This window comes from Garra rufa, chromosome 13 (genome assembly GCF_049309525.1).
Source record: "Garra rufa chromosome 13, GarRuf1.0, whole genome shotgun sequence".
NCBI lineage: Eukaryota > Metazoa > Chordata > Actinopteri > Cypriniformes > Cyprinidae > Garra > Garra rufa.
The window spans coordinates 34,412,232-34,422,582 of NC_133373.1; the positions used below are offsets into that span (position 1 = coordinate 34,412,232).

General features: G+C 35.7%; 1 protein-coding gene across 1 annotated transcript in view; it reads right to left on the minus strand.

Moving 5' to 3' along the window:
• Window positions 1–408: 408 nt before the first annotated feature.
• rcan2 (regulator of calcineurin 2) overlaps window positions 409–10,351 on the minus strand; it is an 18,780-nt gene continuing 8,837 nt past the window's right edge. The window contains exons 2-3 of the mRNA XM_073852783.1: window positions 6,005–6,092; window positions 409–3,914 (exon numbers count right to left, since the gene is read on the minus strand). Of these exons, the coding sequence (XP_073708884.1) occupies window positions 3,715–3,914; window positions 6,005–6,092 (288 nt within the window). The 3' untranslated portion in view covers window positions 409–3,714. The remainder of the gene's footprint in view (window positions 3,915–6,004; window positions 6,093–10,351) is intronic.

The window sequence follows — 10,351 nt, forward strand, 5'->3', positions numbered from 1 at the left end:
CAAAAAACTGTCTCTGAGGCACAAAAGATGTTTGTGGTTGGCCAAACTGAACCAGGATTTCGAGGGCAAAAGTCTTGACAACATTCATGTTTGTGCTTAAAATATTAAAATATTAAATGTCTAAATAAGTAATGCTTGTATCTTTACCACCTGTTAACTTTAGTTTGTCAAAATATTGCACCCTTTCCTGCTTACTAAGTTATCTATGTGATTTAGCAGCTTCCACACAGTTTTTCCATGGTATAGACAGCATAAATTAGCAGAACAGTGCATTCAGTAGTGTGTTAACCGTGCAATCCATGCTATTGTTTACATCTGAGTATATCCAATATGGCTGTGCTGTCCAAATCAAGACATAAGTGCAAGTACAGTCTATGATCTTTACAAATCATCAGACCACACCAGAGATTTAAAACCATACTTTTTTTAATACTAACAAAGAATCATCTCAACTACTTGTACATGGCTACCATGAATATTTGTACAAAAATGCAGTAAAAATATTATTGATTAATATATACAGATATGTCTCCTTAGTGTCGGCAGGCAGGACGCACATGTAGATGACAAGAACACCAATGGTCTTGCACGAGTATACACAATACAGATATTGTTTCCCAACATCAGTGACACTAACTCCAGATCAAAGACTTTTAAGAACAGAGATAATATCATGTCTTCAGGAGTACATGAAAAATAAAAGGAAATACAGTTACTGAATGATACTGTGTACAGCCATGTGAATAAGAAAGTGCAATACAGAACAATACAAAAATCTTAAATTACATGACGGTAAGGAAGGCTTGCAGCGTGTGAGACTGCGTCGTGAGGAGAGAATATGGGAAGAGCTGATTGGCCTAGCAGGCGATAATGAATTGGAAGGGAAAGTCCAAGGCAGTGGACGGTCTGTTGGTATTGGTTGTGTTATATTGCTCTCGTCCCATTCGTTTCATTTATCCTATTGATGTGTACTGATCCTATGCCTTTTTTTTTGTTTCAGAGAAGCAGACCAGAGTGTGCACTGCTAACCTTGCGAGCACTAAATCAAATAAGGCTTGAGGCTGCGGTGGCATAAGGAAACAATGGAGACGGTGATGTCAAAAGAGAGCAGTAAGTACCCTGTTTCCAGAACAGTGCATAAGTCACTGCTTCAGCGGGATGGGCTGTATTATTTCTACATTCTTTTAGGCTAATGGACACAGACAGACGACTGGCAAACCAACAGCAGCTGGACCAAGGAACAATCCAATTCAACAGGGATTTGAGGAAACATAGTTAACAGATTATAAAATCTGTGGTAAATTGTGAACACTGAAAAACAGACGTTTAAGCCTGATAACCTCCTTAAATTACAACACACTTATACAATAATACTTCAACATAGGGCGTCAGTCAAGTATCACAGTAACGACACATCACAGTGTTGATGGAACTGTCCGGGATGGGCATCATTTATATACAGTTGAGATCAAAAGTTTACATCCCCCTTTTAGAATCTTCAAAATGGTAATTGTTTTTCAAAATAAGAGGGATTATATAAAATGCATGGTAATGTTTATTTAGTACTGACCCGAATAAGATATTTCACATTAAAGATGTTTACATTTAGTCCACAAGAGAAAATAATAGTTAAATTAATAAAAATTACCCTGTTCAAAAGATTCTTAACACTGCGTTCTTACCTGAATGATCCACAGCTGTGTTTTTTTGTTTAGTGATAGTTGTTCATGAGTCTCTTGTTGGTCCTGAACAGTTAAACTGCTCGCTGTTCTTCAGAAAAATCGTTCAGGTCCCACAAATTCTCCAACAATGACTGTATGATTTTGAGATCTATCTTTTCACACCGAGGACAACTGAGGGACTCATATGCAACTATTACAGAAGGTTCAAACGCTCACTGATGCTCCCTCCAGAAGGGAAAACGATACATCAAAAACCAGGGAGTGAAAACTTTTGAACAGAATGGATATGTGTAAATTTTTTTTATTTTGCCTAAATATCATATTTTTCCATTTGGTACTGTCCCTAAGAGGCTACAGAAGATAGTTATATGCTTTCCAGAAGACAAAATAAGTTAAATTTACCCTGATCTTTGAACTCAAAGTTTTCACCCCCGATTTTGTGGGAATCCTTCAGGATTTTTCTGAAGAACAGCAGGCAGTTGAACTGTTCAGGTCAAACAAGGTACTCATGAACAACTATCAGTACACAAAAAAACACAGCTGTGGATCATTCAGGTAACAACACAGTATTAAGAATAAAGAGGCTGTAAATTTTTAAACAGGGTTCATTTTATAAATTAAAAATGTATGATGTAAGCATCTTTTATGTGAAATCTTATTCAGAGCAGTACTAAACAAACAATACCATGCATTTTGTATGATTCCTGTTATTTTGGTAAAAATAATTAACATTCTGCAGATTCTGAAAGGGGGATGTAAACTTTTGACCTTAACTGTATCTTGGAAGAAATAATAATACCTTTATACCATAACTAATGCTTTCTCGTGGTGCGTTTGCCGACTACTCTGTTGTATAGTGCCTTTGCGACTCAAATGTACGGATATGGTTTGTGCATGCCTTGATGTTATGTATTGATATTTTGTTTTAGCTAAATAATCCGTAAGTGAGTTAGGCACACCAAAAAGATATTGACTGAATAAGAAAGGTCGACATCATCCTTGTAACATTTGCTTTTTGTTACCCACTCTGTAATAGCACTTGGAAGATCTGTCTCAAATGTTTTCTTTGACATGATAAGAAATGAACTTGTGTGCGAATGAAGTCTCACAGACTACGAGGAGAGTTATGGATTTGGACAACTACCTTAAATTCTAGAAACGAGTAACCATGCATAATACAGACTTCATCAAATGACATCTGATTACCCATTGATGTCATCTAATCTGTAATGGGAGTTTACAGACAAAAAAAAAGTAGTTGAAAAGGGCACAAGCACGACAAAAATAAAAATATTCACATTGAGGAAGCAACTCATATAGGTTCCATTGAAAGGTGCGATCAAAATATCAGCTTATCGTTTGGAAAAGCATCGTTTTTCTGTAAGAACACTGTCGGCGAGACACATAGACAATTATACACAGCGGGAACGTACAGTTTGCTACCAGAACATGCACTGGCCTGAAGAGAACGATTCTTGTGGTCTGGACTTTTTGTGAACCGTTTGCCATACTAGGGTTATTTGACAGAAATTTGTTAGGCAAGATATAGTTCTAAGGGTGCCACATGCAGCGCTGGTGTTCAGCCACATTTAGTGGCTAGCATGCCCTTATGAAGAACATAATATTATTAATGGCTTGCTGGGTACAAATGGTACATGTTTGTGGTGCAAGAGCAATCAGCCAGTAGGCACATCTGACACTGTCATGGGCCACGGCCCAGGAGCCAATCAGAAATGTAGGTGAGAGCTGGGACGGGTACATGCTGCCTCTAACTGGTGATCGGATGACATTACAACAGAGTCAGATTGGGAAAGAGTTACAGAGAGCGGCCATATTTAACACAGAGTATTGCAACTTAAAAAAAAAAATTGTGTGACAGCACATCGAGTATTGTGTACATGTGTGTGCTGTACGAGAAACACAGATCAGAGTCCCTCAGACCCTGTTGTGTGTTTGATAAGGTTCTGAAGGAGGGTGGCAGAGGTCCTGTGAGGGAGATAAATCCTCCTGACTCTGTGTGGAGCTGTAGAGTTCAGTGTGAGACTGGCAGGTCTGGGCGTCGGGTCTGGATGATTTTTGGTTTAGGGTTGTTCTTTGGGTCCTCCTCTTCCTCCGTGTCGCTGTCGCAGACGTGGACCACCACGCTTGGCGTAGACTCTGTGCCTGCATGTAGCTCAAACTTCTCACCTGTATGTGTAGAAGAGAAGAATCTGTCAGGTGGTATATTGACTACTGATAATATTTTCACAGATATTTCACTGGCGACATTGGGAATATTACAGTGATTTGCAGTCATTGCACTTGTTATTTGGCTATTGGCTAAATATTCTTCTGTCTCACATTAATGGCAGAATTAAAAGAGACATGTAATATATTCAGTTTTTAAAACTTATTTTAAATTAATTACAGTATGACTTTGCAAGTAAAGTTTGATTCATTTCCTCTAATTACTTAAAACTCTAAAATTCCATTGAATTATTCTTAACCAATTTGTTCACAAATTTTTTTTTATATATAAATTGAAATGATTTTAGTAAGTTGGTACGATTTTTGAAAGAAGTCAGAAATAATATTGTATAGAAAGTAAATATTGTGAAATAATATTTGAATGTAAAATGAACGCTTTCTATTAAAATATATATTTAAATGTAAATTATTCATGTGATGGCTAAGCTGAATTTTGGAAACCACTATACATTATTTTTAAAGGATTCTTTGATAAATAAAAAGTGCAAAAACAGCATTTGAAATATGTGACCCTGGAGCACAAAACCAGTCTTAAGTCGCTGGAGTATGTTTGTAGCAATAGCCAAAAATACATAGTATGGGTCAAAATTATTGATTTTTCTTTTTATGCCAAAATTCATTAGGAAATTAAGTAAAGATCATGTTCCATGAAGATTTTTTGTAAAATTCCTACTGTAAACATATCAAAATGTAAATTTTGATTAGTAATATGCATTGTTAAGAACTTAATTTGGACAACTTTAAAGGTGATTTTCTCAGTATTTTGATTTTTTTGCACCCTCAGATTCCAGATTTTCAAATAGATGCATCTCGGCCAAATATTGTCCTATCCTAACAAACCATACATCAACAGAAAGCTTATTTATTGAGCTTTCATATGATCTATACATCTCAGTTTTGTAAAATTTAACCTTATGACTGGTTTTGTGGTCCAGGGTCACATATACATCTTAGAAAATGTTTTGAATGATAGTGTAGGTATATATCACTATTCGTTATTAAATACAAGGTACATTTTTTTTAACAGTATTTTTGCATGAAATCTTTTTAATTAATTTGCATGCACTGTTGCTTATATTGCATTTTATTCAATGTCTTTCATTAAATAAAATGTGGTTATCAAATTTCCCACTGCATTATTAAAAAAACAGTATAGCATATTATATATACTACCAGTCAAAAGTTTTTGAACAGTAAGATTTTTAATGTCTCTTCAGCTCATCAAGCCTGCATTTATTTGATCCAAAGTACAGCGAAAACAGTAAAATGATGAAATATTTTTACTGTTTAAAATAACTTTTCTATTTGAATATATTTTAAAATGTAATTTTGCATCATTACTCCAGTCACATGATCTTTCAGAAATCATTTTAATATTCTGATTTGCTGCTCAAAAAACATTTATTATTATTGTTGAAAACAGTCAAATTTTTTCAGGTTTCTGAAATAGAAATATTTTGTAACATTATAAATGTCTTTATCATTACTTTTAAAGCATCCTTGCTAAATAAAAGTATTAATTTGTATAATTTCTTTCCAAAAAAAAAAAAAAAAAAAAAAGTAAAATCAATACTGACTCCAAGTTTTTGAACGGTATAGTGTATAATGTTACAAAAGCTTTTTATTTCAGATAAATGCTGATCTTTGGATCTTTCTACTAATCAAAGAATCAGGAAAAAATGCAAAGCAGTTATTTTAAATAGCAAAAATATTTTAAAAAATTACCGCTTTTGCTGTATTTTGGATTCAATAAATGTAGGCTTGGTGAGCAGAAAATACTTTAAAAAATAAAACATCAAAAATCTTACTGTCCAAAAACGTTTGACTGGGAGTGTAAATAATAAATAGAATTTCAGTCTGCAATATTAAGCATTTTCCCACTCAAGACTTTGATGTCTGATTAAACTGTCTAAATGTTGTTATTGCAGCATTGTAGTAATTTCTTCTGCAATACTAACAATCAGGCCTAGAGGGCACTCTCTCCCCAGAACTCAATGGAAGAAGAGCAAGGGTATTTTAGGCTGGCTATAATTGCAGTTTTGCCAGAGAAAACCTGCAATGATCCATAGCATTACCAGCATTAAACGTATACACAGAATCCATTAGGGAACGCTGCTCTATATCCAGTGCTGAAAATCCTTGTAACGCTACCAGAATGGAAACCTAGAAATGCACAGAGCCTGTCAGTCAGAGCGGTCAGTAGGGGTTTCCACACCACACTTCAGGTAATTAAAACTAGAACTGCACACATTCACACGAGATAAGCTGCTTTTCTACATCTCTCCATCCCTGATTCACGAGGGCCAGATGAGAGTAAATATTTGACGAATAGGACGAATGCACTATGCATGTTTGCAGGATAGAACAGCAGGAAGCTGAATCAAATTTTACCACTGTGCTTTTGAGCGGTATGAGAGTGCAGTGCATTGTGGTCACCCAGAGGATCCAGCGCACTCTAAAGACCCTCTTATCTTATTGTTTTTTTTTTCTGGAAGTCTTACACAGTCTTTCTTTTTCTTATGTTTTTATCCTGTGTGCTCACAGGATAAACATGCGTACCCAAACTTTTTATCTTCTCACTGTTTTGACCTAATTCTTCTAACGGTTACGCATCTTATGTTTTATTCATGCAAAACGCACACGTTCAAACAATTCCTCAGCTATGTTCCTACAAATTTACAATCCCTCGCATTCCTCTTCTCCTGCATAGCCTCCTGAGGGCTCAGCCTCTCTCTGAAACCTGGGCATGACGTCAATGCTGCATACTGACGTCAAGGGTCAGACAGCCGAGGAGAGAAAGAGCGAGCAATCAAGCTCATTAACGCAGAGATGAAACCTTAAAGTCTTCCTAGACCGTAACAAACCTTACGAAAGGGTAAAGACATTAGGTTGTGTGGTGCTTGTGGTAGTGTTGCATAGCCATCCCTAATAAAGCAGCAAAAGCGAGTCTTTATTAAAACGGCAGTGATCTCATTGGCATGCGGAGCACATCTCTCCAGCTCTATCCTCCAATTCACGGGCGCCGCTCATCCAGAGCCGTGCGTGTGTGCATGACAGCCGTGCACCACTGAAGACCCACCAGCTGAGAAGGAGAGAGGTAGTGAGTGAGTGTGGCCGCTGAAAGGCCAGATGGATTTCGTCCGGTTAGTGTAGGTTCAGTGGGCCGGCGCAGGGAAACGGTGTGGGGGTATTTTTAGAGCATTCTTTTGAAAAAAGGGGCAAAACACTTCACTTCCCTTCATCCTTTTAAAGTCCTCCTCTCCAAAAACACAAATGACAATTTCTGCATTCCTTAGCAACCGTCCCAAAAATAAACCCCCTCTTCTGATTGAAAAAATTAACCCTTTATGGCAAGAACGCTATATAAGCAGGAACGTACCAGGGAACTGATCCAATCTGATAAGCGCAGCTGCAGACTGAATAACAGCCAGTGAATGGATAATGACTCACGCAAATTGCCGTGTATTTGGTGTCAGCCATCTGCCACCGTGATTGAAAATACCCTCAAATAAATAGTAAAAAGTGAGGAGCTATGCTGTACAGTACTTTGATCCATTGATATTATACAAGTTTGAAATCTTTACGGTGGCGCTATAATCTTTCATAGTCTGGGTTTCCACACATTTTGATGAGCACTGTGAGAAAAATTGTGTAAAAAAATTGTGTACCTTTAGCTATTCACAGAGGCAGAGGCCTCAAAAGCACACATTTGTGCCATATTTATCCATGAAGCATGAATACTAGTTGCAAGTGCTAACATGAACGATAGTTTTACAACATGTATTGATGCAGTTTAATGTAGCCTACTTTCAACATATTGTAATTCACTTTTAAAGGGTTCACCCAAAAATGAAAATTCTGTCATTAATGACTCACCTTCATGTTGTTCCAAAACCGTATGACTTTCGATCGAACACAAATAGATTTTTGATAAAATCTTTCTGACCATGCATAGACAGCAGTGCAACTTTTTGACATTTTATAACATTTATAAATGTCATTACTGTCATTTTCAATTAAATTAATGCATTCTTGCTGAATAGTAATTTCTTTCAAACAAACAAATAAATAAATACATGCATATCAATTGAAAATAACTTTTTCTATTTTAAAATACATTTTAATTTTGTTTTTAAATATTTTAATGTGAATGAATTCCTGTGAATGATTTTTCCAGGATTTTAGAAAAGAAAAGCATTTATTTTGACATGGAAATTTCATAACATTATAAATGTATTTACTGTCAAATTAATGCATCCTTGATAAATAAAAGTAATAGTTTCTTTAAAAAAGAAGAAAATAAACCTTACTGACCCCAAACTTTCACAAATACTGCAAAACAGTTATATTGCAAATTATCAATTTAAAATAACTTTTTTCTATTTTAAAATATTTTAAAAATGTAATGCGAATGAATTCCTGTGAATAAATCTTTGCAGGATTCTTGATAAATAGAAAGCTCAAAAGAAAAGCATTTATTTGACATGGAAGTCTCATAACATTATAAATGTCTTTATTGCCAATTTTAATCAAATGAATGCATCCTTGCTGAATTAAAGTAATTTTTTTTTTTTATTAAATCTTACTGACCTCAAACTTTCAAACAGTACTGTAGTAAAATTAACAACAATAAATGCTGTCAAAAAAGTTAATCATAGTTAATGCATTTTTATTAAATGATTACTACTATTATTATTATATTGATCTATTATTATGTGCAGTCAGTATGCTGACAACATTTTTGTGCACTTCCAGAGTAATCAGTCACATGACATTTATGGCACAGGTGATTGTCTCATAAATGTACATCAGAACTGAAACATACTTTAAATTGTGTATTTCTGGGTTGAAGTATTTTTAGGCGACAGTAGGAAACCTGGCCCTTTAAAAATTAATAAATAAATATGCTTGGCATAGTTCTCAACACATTTATGCAAAAAGAGACCTATAGCACGTGGTTTGAGCTCTGAAATAAGCACAAGTGTAAAGCGTATGCTCTCTTTATGTCCCAGATCAGGTTCACAGGTGTTCCTTCTCCTAGTTCTTGTGCTTTGTGTAGCTATAAGAACCCTCTCTGGGCCCTGCAACAGCACACATGCTTGGCTCCAGGTCTGTTATCTAAGCGTCCACAGATGCAGCAAGAATATTTCATTAAGTGCTTTTGCTTTCTCAGGGTGAAGCGGCTGGGTATGCGCCTTGTAAACAGAGCAGGGAACAACAAAAGCGCTTTGCTTTAATGAGCTGGAGTGTGTACGTGTACTGTCGTACTGTACAATTTCAGTGTGAGCCGCGTGGAAACGCAGGCTCTCCGACACAAACGTGTGTATGGAAACACATGCCTAACAATGGAAAAAAAGCTTCCTTCCACAACAACCACAATCATTATTGCCATCCGACAGCAGTTGAATGCAGTCGAGGTGCCTGGGCTGAATGGGCTGTTTGTTTAGCTTGCCACATGGTTCCACTTGAGTGCTGTTGATTGCTCACTAGTTTGTACCGTCTCCTCTGTTCCCTAATTGCCTTCAATTGCTATTAACATGCGCCTGCTTTGTGACTGAACGCTGTCATGGGCAGACAAGGTCAAAACTGAAAGTTTAAGGCAATGAAATGTCAGAACACAAAGCACATATCAGATTAATTTAGGCTGCGATTCACTGAAGCGGCAAAATAGGTCTTGTTTCACAACTCTTATACAATCACTTGGTCTCAGTCAGATGGACTGGTATGTAAAATGAATATTGAAATTAGGGCTGGGCAATATATAGAATTTTCATGATGTATTTGTGGTGATTTTGTTGGTGATATAAAATGTATAAGGCCCTATGATGGAATCCAGTAATAAAAATGGAATTTACTGTATAATGCGGAATGACACGGAATTTGGCAAATTTGGGATGAATAAGTCAAAAATAGGAAAAGTACACTTCAAGCAAAATGCGATATGGACCAGTCTCTTTGAATATTAAGCTGCAAAAATACTATTTAAATATGAATCCTACAATTCAGTTTGGCAATACATGACGGCACCCATTGAAAGTAAATGAGATGCTCGGGTTGTTTTCAGACTCTGCCACATGAACCCATACTGCTCTTAGAGTCATTTCATGAGCATTTTACTGATTCTTTTGAGAAAAACTATTGTCATAAAGGTCCTCAAAGCAAACCATCAAAATAAGAGTTCAGTTTAGCATGAAGAAACTGTTACAGAAATATATTACTTAATGTAATGATGGTTTTTCCTTACATAGTGCTTTTCTAGGCACTCGAAATCTAAATACACAACACAGTATTTCTGGGGAAAAATTACAAATAAAATTCTCTCTCTCTCTCTCTCTCTCTCTCTCTAAATATATATATACAATAAATAAATAAATATATATTTATTTATTTATTTATATATATATATATATATATATATATAT